This window comes from Barbatula barbatula, assembly GCF_947034865.1.
Source record: "Barbatula barbatula genome assembly, chromosome: 10".
NCBI lineage: Eukaryota > Metazoa > Chordata > Actinopteri > Cypriniformes > Nemacheilidae > Barbatula > Barbatula barbatula.
The window spans coordinates 12,142,041-12,164,951 of NC_136773.1; the positions used below are offsets into that span (position 1 = coordinate 12,142,041).

The 22,911-nt window shown below is 38.0% G+C and overlaps 1 protein-coding gene across 1 annotated transcript in view; it reads right to left on the reverse strand.

Annotated features, from left to right (window-relative positions):
* Nucleotides 1–6,226: 6,226 nt before the first annotated feature.
* The window catches only part of shf (Src homology 2 domain containing F), a 98,742-nt gene continuing 82,057 nt past the window's right edge, over nucleotides 6,227–22,911 (reverse strand). Inside the window, 5 exon segments of the mRNA XM_079465571.1 lie at nucleotides 6,227–8,076; nucleotides 13,573–13,692; nucleotides 13,773–13,947; nucleotides 22,601–22,744; nucleotides 22,747–22,758. Coding sequence (XP_079321697.1) covers nucleotides 7,890–8,076; nucleotides 13,573–13,692; nucleotides 13,773–13,947; nucleotides 22,601–22,744; nucleotides 22,747–22,758 — 638 coding nt within the window. The 3' untranslated portion in view covers nucleotides 6,227–7,889.

A 22,911-nucleotide genomic window follows, 5' to 3' on the forward strand; every position in this document is an offset into this window, starting at 1 on the left:
TAGAAATGCTCATCACGGAACAAAGGTATGAGCATTTCTTTTCGACTGGTGCACTTGAACAGGGCTGTCCTGTATGAAAGTGGCTATTAGCTAGAAGCATTGCACTTATCCTATTGTCAACATGACAAAGGCTCACAATAAATCTGTCGAATCATTTCGGGTTTTGTTAGAGGCAGCTGAGAGAGACAAATGCTGTTCTTCCTTTTCTCTCGGCTCCTTTCTAAATCCTCCACAATGGCCTCTAATTACCCTCCTCACTTTTATAACGCGGTTTGTAAATCAGATGTCACCTTTTGTGCTGGCCGAGTCCTTAAACACAGCTGCCCGCCTCCATTCTGGACCTGTGCACCCACACCTGCATGCAATTTCCTGAAACTTTGTGTACATTGTATGCAAGTGTAAACAAATCAGACAAAACCAAAGCCACAAAATTTGCATGTAAACTAGGCGAGGACATTGTTTCATTGTGAAACGAAGACTTTGGGGTAACATTGAAGAATTACTGTATTTATCCTGTCAAACGTTATCTGATGCTGTGTTCATCTCAGATTTGGGATATGTATCTCCAAAACCTGTAAGTCTTATAGCACACATACAGTACATGTGGAAGATGTCTAGATATTTAGCAGACATCTTACAGATGTACTGTACCTGTGCTCTCTGGTACGTCACGATACGGAAAAGACTACAACTTCTGTTCTGTTCCGTACTTTAAAACCTGCATGATCATGACCCTTGATACATATTGATGAGTTATTTGCAACAACAACATAAACACTTGACAGGCAGATAATCAGACTGTATAATGAATGCATGACATAATAATGGTATTTGTGCTGAACATCAGACACAACACTTATCCATGATAATTAATCTGTGTGTGTACAAACACTGAATTGCACTCACAGTGCTTGTTGAAAGAGACACGCTGTCATCTCTGTTGAGGAACCTGGATTACGTGTTAATGAAGTATGAATTCTTAACCAGGGTTTGCTGGGCGGGAGAAGCTCATGTTGGCTTAGTCAGATTTCTCTACACTGGACCGCAGGCTGTCCACAAGCCCACTTAATGTAGCTGTTTCTATCCTGATGCTCACTGTCTCGAGGAGGAACTGCTGCCCCCTATGTCTACTGCAATAGGCCGGAGTGTGTGCTAATAGCATCAGGTCGACTCGCCGAAATTGCTTTCAGTCAGACGTGACCGGACTGCAAAGGACAGAAACAAAAAGTCTGACAGACAGACAAAACAGAAAGGTAGATAGAAGTGAAGAGGGAAGCAAAGGACTCAAGGTAGGGATGTAGGGATGTCACGGTATTACATTGCATGCACGCAATTATGGTGACCAGAAGAATAAGCAGCAGTATTATCGTAGTATATATTGGAATGCTTTTCTAAAAGAAAGAGATAACGCTATTAGTCAGAGTCGTCTTTCATTTCTGTAAAAAAAAAACATTACTGGAAAAACAGAAATATACCATAAAAAAATGTTTCGCCTTGTAAAATGATAGAATATAAGAATATACTTTTTCTGTAATTTTATAGTTTTTGACCGTATTTCAAAAACAGACTGTAAAAAAAGAAATCTTGTTAAAAAAATAATTTTCTGCCAGCTGGGGTGCCAGAAATAAACCCTAAAATATTAGCTTTCATTAACATTTATTCATTTGGCAGACACTTTTAACCAAAGGATAATTACATTTTCCCACTGTTTTCCTTGAAAATTTTACATGTTTTTCCGTATAAAAAAACGACCTACATTTTGTATTTTATTTGGTCAATGAATCATACCCAAACTACAGATGTAGGGAAGCGGAGAGAGTTTTTAACCATTGTGACTCATGAGGCAAATTTTTGAATGGGTGCTGAATTATTTGCGATGTTAAATGCGTATTTACGGTTGAACTGATGGATGGGAAGGATGAAAAGAGGGAAAATGAAGGACGGAATGATAGAAGAAATAATATAGGAAAGAATGAAAGAAGAGAGGTGTGCGGAATAAATGAACGAGGAAGGGATTGAAAAGGCAAAATAAAGACAAAGTGAATGAAAATGAAGGAACACTTTAAACAAAAGTTGCAACAGAGGTTCTTCACAGCGATGCATAGAAGAACCATTTACTCCAAGGTTCTTATAAGAACCTTTTCTTTATTGCCTTCTAATAGTCTAAAGAACATGTTTCCACTACAAAAAATAAAGGCTTTTTGGATGTAAAAGGTTCTTTACTCAGGTTCTTCTTTGGTATCATGAAACATTTTGTGTGTAAAGGAAGAAAGGAATGAAGGAAAAACAGACTCACCATGTGTGACTGGATTTCATTACGTCTTCAGCACTTGTATTGCCTTATAGACACAATAAATGTACACAGCAGTTTTTGTTACTTATACTGCACCCATGCTTGACCGGAAAAGTGAGAACATATCCAGCAACCATCTGTTATTAGGACAAGATTTCACTACAATGTCAAAAAAATTCAAAATATTCTACTAACCCTCATTTTCTTCCAATCCGGTTTGGAACCCAAAAGGGCAGGTTAAGCTGAATCTAAGCTGTTTTTTTCATATAACAAAAATCTATTGGGGCATATGACGTCATAAAAAGCACAATTTAAGTAGTCTGGCTAGTTTATTCACCATATTTCAGGCATTTCATTATATTTCAGGACTTTACGTAAAAAACAAACCAAAATTCATCAAACGAACACAAAACTTGCGAGTTTTAAGGTCATCGATACCAAATGCTATTCTGTAGAACAGTAATAATACTTGAAAGAATACAGATAAAAAACGTATGTGGACCATAAAGGGGGGTTAGATAATAGTGATGTAAGAGAGAGACAAACGTGTCTGAGATTGAATTATTATGGAGTATTACGACTTAAGACATTGTCCTGACAGTCAGAAAGAACAACATAAAAGCAGCTTAGTACATATTCTAAAACGTCATTAAATGACAATACAAATACTCAGTATCTCTTTCTTTGCTTAAAGGTCCAATCAGTGAAATTTATTGCAACAAACGGCTCACTCCTCCCCCTCCCGTTTGAAGCACTACGGTGGCTCACACAGAACTAAGATGTGGTCACACTTTCGCTTCTTTGTCGTAGACAGAAATATCTCATTCTAAGGAAAGAAAAACATAACGCTTCATTAGGTTAGGTCTTTATACTATATACCTCTGAAGACATAGTTATGTATATTATATTGCATTTCAGATCCTTCAAAAAATGACACACTGGACCTTTAAATAATATTGAGCGGTTACAGTACCTTACTGTAGACTGTATATTGATATACATTTGTAGCAACTGTAAGTTTATAATTAAAAAATGTAAACAATTATTACACGATAAGCTCAATATTGTTTTGAGAAAATGAAGTCATGTAAAGAATCTGGTTATTCTATACTGCTTTTAGGAACCTTTATCATTTTGTGCTCTTATTACATTATACATCATAAGCCTACATTTTAACCCTAGAATGTTTATGTTTAAAAAGCTTCAATACCCATGTAATAGTTTTTGTTTGTTTGTTAAAAATAAATAAAAGATAATAATCACACACACAGGAGACGGCCTGACAAATGACACAAGTTAATGAGATGAGAGAGAATTAGTTGTTTACGTCCCCAGATACCATAACAAACATCACAGTATATCACACAGAAAACAGAACACCTGGCTAAGTTAGACCCATAAACTTTATTTGTCAGAATCTCGAAGCCTCTACGTCCCCAAACATTACATTCAGTATATACATTTGGCGAAGAGGTACTGTACAGATATGTTATGTTAGTGCATACACGGGAAGAAAATGTACTCATTTTACACAGAACACACAAATCTCCAAAGTATGAAAGAATCAGCTGAGACACAACAGATACAGCGGAAACTGGCAGTGCACGCACACATTCACACACCTTCTTTGCAAGGACGCTTGTCAACATGGGTGGAGAGATGCAGATCTCTAAAGAGACGGTGTGAAGTGGAAATGAAGCGTGCTGACAACAATGACGCCAACAGAGATTTGGTCTCCTGCTTTCTTCTCCTCTCTCACTCGGTCTTACCCCTCCCTCACCCTTCACTCCTCATATCAGTCTTCTATCCGTTCATTTGAACATTAAGTCATTCCTACTACTTCCTCAATCTCTCAGCATTTCATGGCTTCTAATTTCCTATAGGTTTCGTCTTTCTCTCGGTCTAAAATACCTGGTCATATATCTTTGCCTGTAACGATTCGAAATGTTACGTTAAAACTTGTTTATGCATTTGCGATCTCTTTTATACAGAGAACTTGGAAAATATTTGGACACTTCACGTCTCATCTACAATGTCATAGCATTATATGGAGAAAGATCAAACAAAGTGTTTTGTCATCACATAACCAAGCAAGGTCATTGTAATAAATGTAATGTTTTGGAATTGCTTGTGCGGTCTTGATAAACACCACTTTTAATAAAGTCAAAAATGTGTCCAAATACTTTTCGGAGCCATCTATATTCACCCTCAAAGAAAGCCATTACAGTCATGCATTGATAAATTATAAAACATAAACTATCTTCTGGATCATATACAGTACAGTACACACTCCTCATTTATCTCAAACAGGCCGTCATAAATATTGTACATTCATCTTCCCTCTTTAGGCAAACATGATTCCCTTCCCCTCCGAAGCACACAACCGCCTCAGTCTTGACCGGGACTCGCTGCTTTCTTATTTAAGCTTAAGGTTGCTTGTTTTTATTGACAGACATCCGCACCGACCCATCTAAAAACAGCCACTCCTGCGCTCTCTCTCCTCCGGGTCCGTCTCTACAGCAACACAAATGCACTTCCAGGAAAGACACGTATACGATGCTCCTTTTCATCGAACCCCTGAGACTGAGGGAATTGGATCTGGAGCAGTTGAGAGCTGTTATCTTCAGGTTTGTTTGAAAAATGACAATTACTGGAAGGTGCAATTAACAATGAGATGTTATCAAGGGCATTAATAGTTTCACATTTCGGCATAATCCAATGATGGTTCAACAATGTCTGGCAGATTTAACAGTAAGAACAAATAGAGCTTTATACAGGTTTAATGCAAATCAGATTTAGGTTTGGAATCTTTTAAAGGAACAGTACACTAAATAAAATAGGAATTATGTTATCGCATTATCTTATGACATACCAAAGCTATTGATTTTATTTTGTGATATGTTGTGTTGTGCTGTATATTGAATATGGCTGCAGTCTTTGTGGAACTTTGTATCTCCATATTTCGTGGATCATTTTTTTTTGCCATAAACCTTTATTAGTCACCCTTTATGTTTGTCACTGGGTTTAGCAAACATCAATAAAAGTATTCAAAAGTGCTTGTCAACTTCGAAAACACAATATGTAATCATTGAAAAAATTCCAGCGATTTTTCCATTTCCTGAAAAAACGTGAATTTGGACATGCAAGGTTTTGGATGATACACAGGACTAATATGCCATCAACAATCGTATACATTTTGGTTTAACCGTTACTGTATGAAGCCTTTACACACTGGAAATAATATTTTCTATACTTTATAGTGGTTCTTTTGTCCTATTTACTGCTTCGAAATTGTTTATTTTTCAATAAAAGAACAAAAAGTTAAAGTGAACGATTCTTTTAGGTGAACTGCTCCTTTAAAGATTTTGCTAAGAAAACAATGTGTCCGAAAGGAACCAATTAAGAAAAGTAAATGCAGGAAAATAAAGTCTAGATGACCAAAAACAGCAAGCGTCCACACCACAGGAATAAAGTAATGAGGATAATAATTAAATACACAAAGCTTTCATCTGAAAGTCTGTACCACAAATGCGCTCATGAGTGTATCATGAAGGAAAGGGTCTTTAAAAAAAAAAAAAAAAAGAACTGACGACTGCTGGAAAATGGGAAAAATATGTGATATGTTGAGTAGATAGGTGAGGGATCAGATTGGTCCATCATGGTTTCCATGGCCAACAGAGCACTAGTCTTTATACGGGAGACAAATCCAAAGTAAGGTCAGATATATGGCACACCAGTATCACACACATACAGCACACACACACACACACATCCACTGGCCGAGAACAACTTCATAGTCTTCATTGCCTAGGACTAAAACACCAGCAACAGTATTATTTTTTTCTCCATAATAAATTACAGCCACAAAACATTCATTGAGAGCAGAACGTTTGCAAATCAGTTTGACATACTTGTTTTTTTTTCTTTTCTTTTCAAAACCATGCATTAACAGTATAAGGCATTAACCAACAAAAGTAACTAGCATCACAAAATTACAGTGTGACTTTCCATATAAATGACGGACAGCTTTTGATCGAGTTCGGGTACAGAAGCTATTCTAAAACCAAAAAGGAGAAATTTGGTGGAGACAGAATGGGCAGAATCAAACGAATCGATATCTGCACCGTTATTGTACCTTATTGATCAGTGGATGGATTGATTTTCTGAGGTAGACAATACAGGCATATCTCATTCCCTTTATTCGAGATCATCTCTGATGGAGTATAAAGTGACTCATTTTTTTCTTTAAATTAAAAGGTCCTTTTTCAAGCTTGAGAAACACGCAGTACACTGCGATCCGGTTCCTTCCCCAGTAGGGTGGCATAGATCAAGCATCCACTATATTATACGATACTCTTAAATCGCATCTCTTCCCATCCATACAGTCTTTAACCAGCACATTCGTCTTGTTTTTTGCAATTTTAAGGGTCTACTTAAACTCTGTCGTAGTTATTTTTTAAAAATGTCACTAAGATCAGAAATACATAGCAACAGTTATGACTTCAATTCAGTCAGGACTTCTCTGTTCAATGAACAATTGTATTGTATGTCTAACTTGAATAGTGACCTAGTTTCAGTCTTATTTAACTTTTTCTGTATTGTTTTAAGATAATGATATTCAATGATTTTACCGGGCCTGAATGGCTCATTAATATGACATGAGATTCTGAGAATTAAAGTGAAATTTGTTCAGTTCCATAGAAAGGGACTGTGAAGTGTTTTGCACCTTAAAAGGTTCCCACATTTTACACCTTAGATTTTCCCATGACCTTTCCAGTCGTCTGGATGTATCATTTTAAGATTTCTTGAGATTTCTTAAGGAATCATTCAGACCAATTTGTAAATCTCTTCTGAATTTTTTTAATGACTGAATATTACACCAAAACATAACCAGCCCAATGTGAATGCATTAAAATACAGTATGTATAGTACTGTATTATAACGCATATTTATAATATTTCAGATTTTTACTTAAATGCCAGGAAAACAATTTTCAAACTCAAGGACACAATCGTTTGTGTTTTGAGATTTACAAATTGTTAGAATAAACAAACCGGTCACAAATCAGTTGTGAGACATCATCCAAATATGAAAAGAAACTGATATTTCCATGAAGATGACATGACATGTTTTACAGTATGTAACAGCAGAGATGACATTTGATAAAGTGTGGGGGTGCAGGTCTAAGACTAAAGATCCACTTATGTGAAAAAAAGAGGGAGAGAGCAGGTCTGGGATCAGGGAGAAGGCATGTTCGAGTAGCTAATGCTGCAGAGAAGTCATTTTCTTCCGTATGGTGGTCAGTTCTGCTCCATTAGTCCATTGAGCTCGGGCGAGACGAATTAGGCTTTCCAGAAATCTCCCTTTTTGCCTTTGGGACTTCAGTAGCACTTTAGTTTATTGATGGTCTTATGCAGCCATTTATAAATGCTTGATCAGCCAAATGAGCAAAGACTTCACGTTTATAACAAGCTTATATGACCTACAATGAAAAATGATGAAGACAATCGTGTTCCTCATTCAATGACACATTCTGCAGTGTTGGTTAAGCATTTAGGAATGGCTGCGTTCGCTGTACACTATATATTCACTATCACTATAGTGTCCGTATGGCCACCGGGTATAGCAGGGACATGTGTTCGGCTCCTTTGATTGGCAGTTTGCGACTGGAGTAAAAGTGGATGATCTCAGGCACGCTGTCAAACAGGCAGCTGTTCTGGCCCAGTACATACTTATTATCTTTGGTCCGAGCCAGCTTCATATGCATGAAACCTTGACTGCTCCTGAGAGAAGAGAGAGAATGTAAATGCATAGAGAGAATGTAGAGAAAGATGGAGAGTATTGAATGATAGAAGGGATGATTTAAAGAATGAGAAGCAGAGAGCGAGAGGTTAATGAGAAGTGGAGGAGAAAAAAACAAGAACATTTGATTAATTGTCAGACAGCAACATATACAGTCTGAAGAAAATCTGTTCATTGGCAAACACATCACGTGTCGCGGTGAAATGTAGGGCTGGAGACCAACAAGCTTTAATGAGTTCACCCGTAGAGCCTTTTACATTTTGTTTCACTGGGTTAGTGAATGCAAAGCAAATTAAAACGTCTCATGTGGCAAACCAAGGGCAGAGGGAGCTCAAATTAAAATCAAGATGATGTTTTGTGTGCTTTTAGATGGGAAATGGATCAAAGATCCAACTTTTTTTTAATAAACAAAACCCATTAGTGGTCATATACTTAACATAAAAAACACTGTTTGACAAGATGGTCAACTCTTTTTGGAGTTGTTCGGTCCAATTTTGTGGGAAATGTCAGTTTTGACTTCAACCCACATAAACATAAGTGCTAAACGTAATTGTATTGCATATGATTCTGTGTTGCAGTTTGTGTGTGAGAGCCAAAAGATTGTTTAAAACAGTAATCCCCTGTCTAAATGAGAAACGGTAGAAAAGCCATTCAGCTGTACCCGACTATAAACTGCTATTCCCACGACAGAAATGGTTATTCTTCAGGGTAGGCAGGGAAAAGGTGGAAAAAGGGAGTTGTTTGGCATTTTAGCTTCTCACCTAATGAGACTTACATCACATTAATTGCTGTCAACCTGAAGCCAGCGCTGTTTGTAACTGATCCTGCAACCTTAGCGCTTTACACTTTTATCCATAGGCAAGGACACCAAGATAAAGTCCCAACAGAGCCCATGTGTCTTCAGTGAGACCGGTCCACACCTCAATTATCACTTAATTGCATTTGTAAAGGCTGCAATCTTATTGGTGAACTAGGTGATGAAAAGTGAGGGATATGGAGTATGGTAAATGCCATAAACGCAACTTAAAATTTAGCCGAAAGTGCTACATGATTTCCTATTAGTACATACTGAATAAATACATATTATATTAAACTGTATGTGTGTGTGAACGTATGTATATATACCTTTATACACACACACATATATTAATGACATATTTAATGTACAATATAATATATTTCATGTGTACATAACGCATATGCAAATCAGGGGCAGGTCTGGAGTGGGGAGTTTGAGAATCCCCATTATCCTTGAGCCCCCCCAAAAAAGTCAACCTGCCATTAAAAAAGTAAACTTAGAAAATATCATGCATTATATAATGATCTGCCAATTTAATCAGCAAAAATTTAAAATATGATTATATAAGTAGATACATTTTTCGCAACCAGAATATCTGATTGTCCCCCCAGTCGATCAGCCTGGTACAGGGCCTAATACAAATGTATATTATTAGTGTGTGTGAGTAGTGTACAAGTCCACATGCTTTACCCCTCAAATGAGCATATCTCTGACATTATTGGGCTCTAACGGTTCGAATTATAAAAAGCTGAAGGAAGCCAAACACTATACAAAGCATACAAAGAAACCCTTACCGATCTGTAAATAAATCTAAGTAAGAGTCCACCAGCAAGCAATTAAGGCTAACCTGACGTAGCAACAAAGACTCTCTCTAGTAAGACAATCCTGCAATCAAACAGATCATCTTTGCTATCATTAAATATAAATAAAGCCCTCCATCTCCTCTACCCATCTTCATTTAGGGCTCCCATAGCTCTCCGGCTGATTAGCCGCCTGTCATTATCTGAGCTTTCATCATCATTAGGAGAGATGAGAAAACATTTCTGCTGCCACGGACCCCTGAGAGGCCCTTCAGTATGACTGCGAGCACAAAGAACCCGCTAAAAGCATCTAAAAGCCCCCGTTAAAGTGTTTGCGATTAATCCCCCATCCCTCCACAACGGGTGAAAGGCCCGGGGGTTACAGGAGATGGCTGTAAAAGCTCAAAAGCATCAATATGGAAATTTCTTTACCAAAAGATTGCTATTGTCTACCTTTTCAAGATTTGATTTTCCGCTTATCGTATCAGCCACACTCGAACAAAGCTAAAACGTACGACGTACGGATTGGCGATGAAAGAGGGGGCTGTCAGGCATTACGGAGGACACCAAGGCTTTTGTGCGCTTATCGCTAAATACTTTAAATCGCTTTCTCTTTTTATTCCACGGATCCATTTCACTTTACAGGGTCACAGCAGTTCACGATATCGCCGTGACAATAACTTGCTGTGTTGACTGATATGATTCAGGGGCTATAGTGCATGTATATGCATACATCCACATGCATATCACTTCATTCAGGTGGATCTTTACCTTTTTGAAGAGTCAAGTGCCACATGGCAACCCATAAGATTATACATCTATATGGTATTTTAAAAGACATTTTAACAAAGAAAAGAAAATATTTTGACTTGCATGTGTCGTGTGAATGTTAAAAGTTTTTCATTGTAAGTGCATTACGATTTTGTACTGTTCTGCTTGAAAAGACCACCTGAAATAATTTGTTGTGGTGATCTCCAACCAAAAATATTTCACCTCAATTTGAACTTAACCCTGGACATTTCTGTAAAATACAATCTTCATTAAAAAGCCAAACCTCAAGTGGCAGATGAAACCTAAGGTAAACGTGAAAGGTAAGTCTTGCGAATGCTAATATTCTGATGATAATTTTATTGCGTGTAATATAAACAGAAATGAGTGTTTGGTTTTATAGCACGTGCATGAATTACAAGCCCAAAGAGTGAATTTCATTTGAGACCTGTTCTCCATTTCCGTGCGGCGCTTGTGGTCCTGGCGAGGTTGCACATTAGCATGCTGTTAATACATAAACTTTTACGCTCCCTCTGTTGAGAGGAGATTTATTTCACACCCTTCAGCTATTTCCTCGCTTTCTTCATCCATAAACCAAATAAACTGCCAGACCACTTGGGCGTTTAGGATCTTAAAGAGACTGGGCTCATTCATATTACTTATGTTCTGCACCGACCCACTAATCTGCCTTTGAAACAATGCTCTGTTCCAAAAACTACTCTAGCATAGCCCCGTTCCCTATGTGAAGTCTGCTTCTAAAGGTACACATAAAAGCTGGCTTGTTTTTAAACCATGCGTCAGTCAAATGTTGACGAATGAACCTAGAAAATGTCATATTTGATATTGAGTGTTGCAATATTCTAACATTAGAAACATGAATAATTACGTATGTGCCCTAAAATAGTATTTTGAGGAATACACCGTTAGACTATTTCAATCGTTGTTTTGTTTTCTGAAAGTTTTTCCTTCTCAAGATTGAAACTAAAAGAGGCTGTGAAAGACAGCAAATCTATTGAAAGGTTTGTACCTTGATGCTGATCTTTCAGATGATGAAACACAAAAAATGTCTCTGCCATTCCATTTCCAGTGGACAAAAACATCACTTCAGTCACTTATTTCATTTTTGTAAGGATTAGGGCTGTCACGACGTCTGATTTTTACTACATACACTGTAAAACATTGCTGTAGGTTTCCCAGTTACTTTAGATTTAATTACTTTCCTATTAGTACTGTTTTCAATTAAAGTTAAACTTTAACCAAAATTAAAACACTTCGGCTATTGAGATTCAAAATGAGCAAGAAGAGACCGACTCATTACTGGAATTGGCACAGCAATACTGCAAAAATGTTATTCTTCCTAAGCATTTTTGTCTTGTCTTCTAGTAAAAATATTTAAAACTTGTTAAATTACGAAACATGTACATAACACGAAAAGTGACCTAAGATATTTAGTCTTGTTTCATGAAAGAAAATATAAGAAATAGGTAAGATTATGGTTCAAACGAAGTTGTAAATGAAATCTACAGTAAGCTCCTGGAAAAGTAACTGCAAAATTACAGCAAAGTTTTACAGTGTAGTTATCCTAGCAAAGATATTTCACAATAAAGTAAGTATTTTCAAACATCGTTTTTAAGACACGTCAATCTTCCAACTGCTGTGTTTATGTCATAGAATAAATTGTGAAAATAATTAGACCTTCTTTTAGACATTAAACCAAAAACCCATTAAAAAAACAGACTATGGGGCAATGAAACTGGAAGTGTTCAAATGCTTTTTCAACCAAAAATACATCATCCCTGCAGTACTCCATTATATGAGATGTTATCATATGTGTAGTATTTACACGATATTGATAATTATTTTTATTATCATGGCTACAGTCAATAACAGTATATTGTGACAGCCTAGTTAAGATGCTGCCGGAGACCAAACTTTTATAACTGCAGGTCAAGATTAATAAAAGCTTTAAAAATAACCAGAAGTTAGATCATAGACTGTGAACACTCATCTCTTCTCACATACACATTTCTTATTTTGAAGCGGTGATTTACTTTAGACACGGACAAAATCCTCTTTAGTAATGCTGAACACACCTCGGACTGTTTCATAGTGCCATTCAAATTTCAGTAGACTCCGACTGAAAAAAGTTTGCATGTAGGAGTCTCTGTAGACTGACTGCGTGTAAAGTCTGTCAGGTCTGGTTTAGCACGTCACACATGAGGGGCATAAGAAATTTACATCAACAATATATCAAATGTGCTCGTATTTTTTTCCAAAACAAACCAGGAAACTTTGGAGGAATCTGTACGCACCTATTCTCCAAACAACAACCTATTCTGTCAATCTCGCCTGCTTCGTTCTCTAAGAACACTGGCAATAACTAACTTAAAAACACTCTCCATCCGTGAGTTAATGTGAGGTGATTGCCGTAAAGGTGAACAAGTCACTACACGGTCGCATTGGCTTTCTAAAATGTCAGAGCGCACCAATCCAATCAGAGGTCTTTCCACGAGCGCTCCTATACCCTCGCTGCTCCCCTGGGCTTTCACCTACTGAAAAGAGCCACAGACGGGCCGCCGCAGGAAGCCGGGCGGGTCACGGAGAGAAAGGAAGTGTCAGTCTGGATAAACTCAGCATTGCGGCACGTCAGCATGTCGGCGGGTGAACCGCGGCGAGAAGGTTACTGGAGTGAAGGGCTTGATGGAGAGACGGTACGCTTGGAGGTGTAAAGGGTTAAGAGGTGACTCGGGCTCCTTTTAGACAGAATGACACGTCAGCGGAGGGGGGTGGAAATGACTTATGTGAGATGATCTCATGCTGAAACGTGGCAAAGGATGGATGATGAGACACGTGCGTGATGTATTAAAAAACTGCTTTTTGGGGAATTTGGGCTGCTTCTATTCGGAGAGGAAAGGAAACGGCGGATACAAGGGTGGGACAGAATCAGGAAATTATGCAAGCTGGACGACTTCTCACCCAAAAATAAAGATTCTGTCATTATTTATCCACTCTCATGTCATTCCAAACTTCCAAAAGTGAAATGAGGGTGAGTAAATGATGACAGAATAAAAAACAATTTCCATGTGTATGTGTAACGGTGATATTCTTACTTGAGTGACAGGGAAAAGTCATTTTTACTGGTCTCGCTGTTTCTCACCAGATAACTGGCCTCTTTACATAACCTCAGTAGAGACTCGGCATCAGTCCGACTAATCGCTCCGTGATACCAGCTGAAAGTAATGTTTTTTTAAATATTAGAATCATCAAAATTATATAGAGTTTTTTAGGTTGGATGACGAATTGGACTCACAACTGGCTTTCCAGGGGCATTGCGGGGTCTATACGCTCTCCTACTGTGGGGGCAGTGTGATCCAGTGAGCTCATCTTAGTGTTGACCATGCAACTGCTTGAGTGCCGCTGGAGGGGGCGGGACTTCAGGTCTTTAGTGGGCGACATTCTGGACTTTTCCACACCGTCAAACTGCACTGTAATGAGAGACAGACCAGAATACATTAAAACAAATTTCTCTGGGAATAAATATGCATTGTTGGGCAGTTTCATGCAAAGGTCAACCTTGAGAGGAAATTTTTTTTGTTTTTAACAAAGGTTTTAACCATACTGATAGGTTCGATGTCAAAATTGTTGGGTTACGTTTTTTATGCGTTTTCAAAACAAGGTTTTCATAGTCAAATAAGTAAATTGTCACATCTAAAACACTCCATATTTCTCATAAATGGACCCATAAAGATTTAAATAAAATAACTTTCTATGAAGAGTCATCCCTTCTCCATTTGTTGGGTATTGTTGTGTCTGGTTTGTGTATTTTATTCTTTTTAAAACCCTGTATCCTTTTTTTGTCATATCCATAACACAACATGTTCCTCTTTTTCAACTAGAAAACAATAGAAAAAAATGTGTCTAAATACTTTGTAACCGAATTTATTTGTGACCTATTTTGCCCTGAAAATCAAACTAAATCCATAAATGAGGAATGGCCTGGGTTCTGGAAATTCCTCAAGCGTGTCAATGCTCTTCTAGGATAGTTTTCGATGGAAAATCATGACCTTGTAAGACTAGCAATCTATACATTGAGCTTTGTGTTTTATTGAGTAGAAACTCCCTCTTGGCCGTAACTCAATGGAAAGTATATGTGACATTACATTTATACGTGAAGCCTGTGGGATTGAAGCTCATCCCCCATGTAACTAGAGGAGCTTTAGACAAGCTTATGATGAGACCGAGCGAGACACTTCATAAAGCATCTATAGTGAAAACTCTTCATGCAGACAAGAACTGAGCTGGACCCGTGTAGAACCTAGAACAGGTTAGACTGAGGGTCCCTCTTAAACCCGTACAGCTAAACATTGTCTTTTAGTGGTAGGATGAACCATGACCAGCATTTGAGACTGAAAACTGCTAGATGTGTAGAAGGAATACAAACAGTTTTATCTAAGAGAGACATGGGAACAGATGCCAAGCGGAGGAATGAACAAATACTGTTATCAGTCGGTGTTGATGTGAGAACTCTGAACAGCTGTTTGACTTCTTCTGTTTCACAACATGTTTGCTCAAATGCCTAAGGCTCGAGATGGAAGGCAAAATGTTTCTTTATTCATTAGTATGTCTAATTTTTCTGATCGTATTTGGCTATTGCGAGACTTTTAGCATTAGATTTTTAGCAACTGTGTCAGACTGGCGAATTGACAAAATGTTTGTTTCCCACCGAGTCACTTACAAATTTTACAGTCGTTCCATTCAAAAGATAATCTACTAAAAGCAGCTAAGTTATACTAATGCACTAGGCACAGTTTACCCATAAATGAAAATAATCTTACTCTTGAGTTGTTCCCAATCTGTATACATTTCTTTATTGATGAACACAGAGAAAGATATTTGGAAGAATGCTTGTAACCAAACAGTTCGTGGCCAGCATTGAATACCCTAGTAGAAAAAAATATGTCTTTGTTTTGTTAAATACAAGAGAAGATATTTTAAAGAATGTAGGAAAGCAAACAGTTCTAGGTCAGTTTGACTACTACTATGAAACTCCTTGATGGCCAAGAACTGTTAAAAGCATTCTTCCAAACATCCTTCTCGGTGTTCATCAGAACAAAAGACATTTATACAGATTTGGAACAACTCGCGGGTGAGTAAATGATCACAGAAGTTTCATTTTGGGTGAACTGTCCCTTTAAATGTGATCTGTCAGTGAAAATTCCGCTTTGTGGTTTTTAGACTTAAGCCTGGTTTTCACAGACTGGTCACAAATATACACACACGTATCATGGAAGCTATTTGATATCCATTTACTCGGAAGCAACTAAAAAAACGCATGTTCATAATCATATTACGAAAATCCCAATACGGTTCACTTGAATTTCATCTTAATCCTCATACGTTTTTATTATCAAAAGAACAAAGAAGAGCAAATCAAGGCCAGTGCAAGGCCTCATTCCCCACGTGAGATGCTGCTGCTGTGCCCACAGGTCACAGTGGTGTTCAGAGCAGGAGCACAGGTCACACAGGTCACAGGATGTAGCTGTAGTGGGAGAGCTCATGTTTCTGATGGATGCATATGAAGCCTCAGGCATCTGTGACCAGACTGGCTCCACTCAGACCTTCAGACTCCACACATACACATGGAGACACACAGCTAGCCTCAAAGACCAATACATTTCAAAGAGAGAGAGAGATAAAGAGAGAGGGGGCTAGGGTGGGTGGAAAGATATGTTGATGGAAACATTACAGAAAGATGGTCTGTGTGGGTGGCATCTTACTTTTAGTCTGTATTACTCTGACAGACGGGGGGCTCTGTCAGTCTCAATGTGAATGTGTAATTACTGTGAATGGCTATTCTGATCTCTGACTCACAGGCTCTTTACAGCATCAAAGATCAATTAAGCACCGTCTCTTGTAACAAAGCACCGGGGTAAATTTCTGCTTACTGTAAAACAAAAGACTGTGCCTGTCTGAAACACTTTGAGTAAGTATGTGTTCATAGTCTGACAACAAACTGAACAAACGATTACGGCAGGGAAAGTATAGGCACTTTTTATGTTCGGCTTAACAACATTAAAAAAATGTTTGGATGGGGGAAATGAAGCGTTTTAAAATGTATTGTTGCAGAATCTGCCACTAGGGGCCAGTATGACTATCAACAATCGCATTACCCTATAAACAAACCTGTATGCTTATAATAGAGCCACATACTGTACTGCAGTAGTTATAATATATGGTATAAAACTATATAACTAGCAGTTTAACATGACATGTGGTACTGTACTGTCTTATTTGTGCATCGTGGTACTACATAATAGTTTAAAAGATGCATCAAAGGGATGGTGCACCCAAAGAATTCAATTCTGTCATCCGTCTGCAACCGCATGTCATTCAAAACATAGTTACGACTCATTTTTCGGAAACACAAAAGAAGATATTTTAAGAAATGTTTTCGTGGTTTTGTGTCCATACAAAGGAAGTCAATGGGGACCAGTGTAGGCTATCGACATTCTTCGAATTCTCTTTTTTGCATTCTGTCCTACTGTTGCAAATGTTGAGATTTTCCATGTTTGGGTGAACCATCCCTTAAATGTCTAAAAAAAGATGGTGCCATGTCAGCTTTTCATAAGTACAGTATTTAAATGCACGCTAATAATGTAAACCGTGTTTGAGTACACCACTTAAAACTGTACTGCACTAGTGTGAACAGGATGAAATAAAATGCATGACAACGATTACTGTGTTGAGATAAACAGGATTATGACAATTCATTAATGTTGAAGTAGACCGAAAGGGTCATCATCACATCAATGATGCAATCTTTGCTGTTTTGGCATATCGCATGAGACTGAGTGTTATAAATTTTGTTTAGTGCTTGGCATATACTGTATGTCTGTGGAGAAATAGTCTGTTACCATGGAAACCTGCCATGCAAAAGTACTTGCCTCCTCTCAACTCTATCATAACTGTCAAAACACAATATGAAAACTCTTTGGGAACCAAGATGATTGTGTGCTAGTGTGTGAGAAAAGGAAAAGCTTTGAGAAGGCAAACATATACATATAATGTAAAGTAACGGATTCAAAAGAGTGAAAGGGGAAGTGAAGGACAGTGATCGCCTACAGCAGTCCACGATAATAATGTGACCCGCAGAGACACAAAACTGCACGTAACCCCTGCGTGACCCTCAGCATCTGTAATAAACAAAAAGCTTTAACTACACACATATGAACCGCAGAACACGGCTGTAACCTTGACGACAGCATGTCCGATCTGCATTCAGCGCCACGCATTGAAGCGGTCATGAGTCTGACATCAATGTTCCACAAGGTGGAAGAACACACAGACTCTGGATGACCTTGTGATGTCTAATAGACTAAACATTTAAGTCTGGTTTTACAGTTTACCTGAGGTTTCTGGTCCATCTCTCTCTCTCTCTCTCTCTCTCTCTCTCTCTCTCTCTCTCAATGCTCCTGTTAGTCTCTCTGCTTTGCTTAACGTTCATCTCTATTAAACAGTTGACCTTTTCTCTCCTTCAGAATCTCATGAAATACACTTTAAATAAACAAAACGGCATGCCAAAAAAGATCAAATATGGAGAGGATGATTGGCAGGCTTTTCCACAAACTGCACCTTTACTAAGAGGGATTAAAGGGCCATTCACACATAAAATGGTTTGTTGAAGTGACCGAAAGTCATTGAACTTCAATGAAAATTTCAGATGTCCATTGATGTAGAATGCAGAAGCAGAAATACCCACTAGGACTAACAATCCATACACTAATAGATATTCTGTGTTAAAGATGCTGGATGTGCAACACATCACAGGTGCTGTATCTCACAAAGAGGACGACATTTTTTTGGAGGGTAAATAGAAAGTCAAAGGGATAGTTAACCTAAAAATCAATTTCTGTTATCACGTATTTACTATCATGTCGTTCAAAACCTGTATATGACTCTTCTGTGGAACACATAAGAAGATATTTTGCGAAATGTCTCCGTGGATTTGGCTGCATACAATGGAAGCCATTGGGGCGAATGTTGTTTGGTTACCAACATTCTTTAATATAACTTCAATATTTCACTGCATAAGAAAATCATAAAGGTTTACAATGACGTAAGGGTGGGATGGATATAGTTTTATGACCAAGTAATATAACCATTGCTATAAGTCCCTTAATGATAAAAAAAAAACAGTATAGAGCCAGATATTTATCATTAACATTAAACCACAGCTTGTCATCTACATTCTCAACAGGCCAATACACAAAGAGTGTGAACAAAACAAGACAATATACGACTGAAAGAAAGACAGAAAGGAAGTGTGGTAAATGTGAAGGGAGCAAGTGGAATCTTTATCACATGAAAGTGTCAGTTCGAGGTTGACGGATGGGTAAGGTGACCTCCTACTAGAGGCATTTGTAATGGGAAGGGATCCGATCTACAGAAAATGCAGGAAATGTAAAAGGATTTGATGTACAAAACAAACACAATTTTTAATTCTGTCATCATTTATATACCATCATGTCATTAAAGAAATGTATATGACTCCCTCTATGGAACACAAAATATATTTGGAGAAATGTGTCTATACAGCGGAAGTCAACGGGGTCCAATGTTGTCTGATTATCATGATTTTTTATATCTTGTTTTGACATGACATAAGGGTAAAGTAAATTTTCACTTTTAGGTGAACTATTCCGTTAATGTCCCAAACAAAACCTGATGTACTTTTAATCTAGGTATTTACATTTATGCATTCAGCCAAAGCTTTATACCAGTGGTCTCCAACGTGGTGCCCGTGGGCACCTGGTAGCCCGCATGAACTCTGTAAGGTGCCCGCTAAACACAGGGCTCACCAATAATAAATCTGTGACTATACCGATCAGCCAAGTGCTACATCGTCATGAAAGTTTATTATAAGCAAGTATTATAAGCTTTAATATATTCTTTAATATAAGAAAACTGAATTTGGTTCTGTGAGCATAAAAATAAGGCATCACATGTTTAAAGTTTGAAAGTATGTTAGCCCTCTAGAGGATTTTAGATATTTTGGAAGCCCTCGCTTACAAAAAGGTTGGAGACCCCTGCTTTATACAAAAGCAAGTTACAGTGCATTTAAGTTTTGCTACCAGTTGAGCTCACAAAAAGTCTCCGTGTTGCCAGGCTTGCAGTATCCCCGCACAGACGGGCTGGTTATAATTCCCTTTGGGAGAATTGTTTGAGTATTTGGGTGGAATCTTTCACCTGGCAACCCTGAAAATTTCCAGTCATTTTTCGTAAAAAAGGAAATTAGATGTGTCTTTCTTCTAAACTTTCTGCATTTATCCCAAGAGCAAAACAATCATTAGAATCTAACTGTAATCTTGTCAGAGTTGTAAAGAGCTTCTCATGAATAAAATATTTAACATTCAAGTTAGAGAAGCATTAAACACAGACTTAAAACCACACAGATGACATACGCGTAGTATACTAAAACACAATGAGAGTAACTTCTGAGCACACTTCCTAATTAAAGCTGCTAATTCATTCTCATTTACTAATACACTAATGGAACTTCCATCACATAAGTGCAGGGCTCAGTGGGGAGGGCCAGTCGTAATTCACTGCCATATTACAGGCCTGCCATTAAGTTCTCCGCTCTGACTTCTGAAATGATTAACTAGTCTCAGTCGCATTCATATTCCAAACACATACTGCGAAAATATCCAATGTCACGCTCAGAACAGGCAGGTGAAACCAGCTAATGAAGACATCCATTTTTATTTCAGTACAACCTCATTCAAAGAGTCATCTCTAATAAAATAATATAGCCACGAGACAACAGCTGGAAGTCACGAGGCGTTCGCTGCCAGCCTGCCTGCACGTGAAAACGATTTTCTTTTTGTTTTAACCCTTCATTAAACCCTGGGAATACATTGTATGCGTTTCACAAAGGCAGAGAAAAGCAGACTTATACTCCACAGACGTGGACGCATAATGAAATCTAGATATCTTTTAATTATATTATTTTGGTATTCTATGGGGACATAAGACGGATTCGAGCATAAGAGCAAGAACCGAAAAGCTGCGACAATTAATTCAAAACCCAAAACAAAAGGCTCCAGCTTTTCTCCAGGAAAAAAAACTAAAGAATTTGGGAATATTCATATGCAAATGTAATTTCTGGCCCATCAAGAAGCACGCAAAAATTAAAATCGCATCATATTTATAAGACAGGCTGTCAGCTGCTATAGAAAAGCGGACAATGTATAAACGAAGAGTTTGGTTCCAAACAACATAACGAAGTTTACTTTTTTAAATCATGTTTTTTTATAGTGTATTCCAATTAAGATCAATCAAACTGAAGTTGGTTTGTTTTTATTTAAGTCATAATAACTCTTCAAATATTCTTTGAATATATCGCTTTGTGCTTACACTATTAAAACATACCCTGAACATTCAGCGGCACGCATTAACATTTACAAATTAAATTGAATAATAAAGGGATTTTCCTCAAAATCGCCATCATATCTCTCCACAACCTGTATGACTTTTTTTCTTCTGCAGAACACAAAAGAAGATATTTCGAAGAATGTTGATAAGCAAACAACATTGGACCCCATTGACTTCTATTGTACGGACACAAAACCACGGAGACATTTACCCAAATTTCCCTTTACCATTTTGGGTTATATAAGCAATGAATGTAAAGTCTAAACTATATATAATAAGGCAACTGTGCCAGCATTAACATTAAAGTAAAACAAAATGTGTAACCAAGGCCGTGTTTCGAACTAACTACACATTATACCTTATTTAAGGCCGTTAGGAGCCTTCGAATATCCAGCAGCGAAGGCAAAACTGAGTACTTGCCATTCATTTCCCCATCTCTGTGAAATGACCCTTTAACCTGTTTATTCCTGAGAGGAAACCGAGCGGCCGAGGATCAACTTACGGCTAATCTCCAGAGCAAACCGCCTGCTCGGATCAATCCAGGTTAATTTACACGCTTAAATTTACACACATCACTCCGAGATAGATACCTTCACTATGCCTTCAGATGCATAAATCTGGATTTCAACAGCATTCAGAGCTGACATGCAATACGTCTTTTAAGCATTTTAGTTTTATGGAGGCACCCCGCTTTAACACATACATGAAATGAAGAGAACACTTGATCATCACAAGGTGCTGAATTGTGAAGAGTCTGAAATGGAAACAAATTTTGAGTCATCTGATCGGTTATAATGGTTTTCCCGAGGAGCTGAACATCTTGTAATCTCTTGGGGACAATCGCTTTGCAAAATTTTCTTTCATGTCAAAATGAAAGGCAAACAGGGAACTAGTTCAAGACTTTGCGATCACGTTACATAGATAGTGGTGACTGTTAAGTGAAAACCACAAAATGTCCCCAGGACACGTTAGGAGTAGCTGTTTTTGAGTGTAAGACCTGGATCTAAAGTTACTCATGCAGAAGTCGAGCTCCATAAAAGCCAATGAGGTGTTTTCTGGAAAGCTGGACTCAAGCCTTTGGTGATTTTCTGCTTCACTGGAAGCAAATGCTAAATTTGGACAGTACCGCCGGAGAAAAGCATTAATCTCACAGCAGCCCATTAACTTTATCTAAACATATGTGCTTCATGTGTTGAAAACCTCTTTGAAAACATTAAGCGGTGTTAAATTCACAACGCGGTGATGAAAGTTAACGGAGAAAGTGAAATAAACAGATGCCAGATCAGATCTTTGGACATTGGAGCTAAAGTAACCAAATAGCTGCTTACTAAGAACAATTCTGGCTGTTTATTTCCAAAACAAACAGCTAATATGGGAAAAACGTATTGATCAGATGTTTTTGTGATTGTTTAGGAGACTCCATTAAATTCTCAGTTACGCATCAATACTTTTCTAAAAATAGTATGACATACAGTAGGCTGTCCAATTATGATAAGAAATGAAATTATAAGTTATATTACGTTTATATTGAAATAATTTAGAGTGCAGACTTTGGTATCATACCAAACATCATTGAGAGATCTTCTAACCGCAACCGGAGACATAAATGAGATCGCAGGTTGGTTTTCTTAGCAGAAGAACTTGCTTACTCAGTTATGGAGGTATACTTTGCAAGTAGAGGTGGTAGATGAGAGTTAAACCCACCGTGTTGGAGGTGATCACAGGCAGTTGCTGTGGCGTTATGTCCTGGTGAGGACTGGGCCGGCTGGGACGGAGCCTCCACCCCCTCCATTATTGGAGGACTGGTGTTGAGCTGCCCAACCGGAGGAGGCCACGGCAGATCTTTATCACTTTAATCTCTACTGCAGAGAGCCAGCAGACAGAGAGAGAGAGAGAAGGAGCAAGAGAAGGAGAGAGAGAGAAGGAGAGAGAGAGAGAGAGAGAGAGAGGGAGAGAGGGAGAGAGGGAGAGAGGGAGAGAGGGAGAGAGAGAGAGAGAGAGAGAGAGAGAGAGAG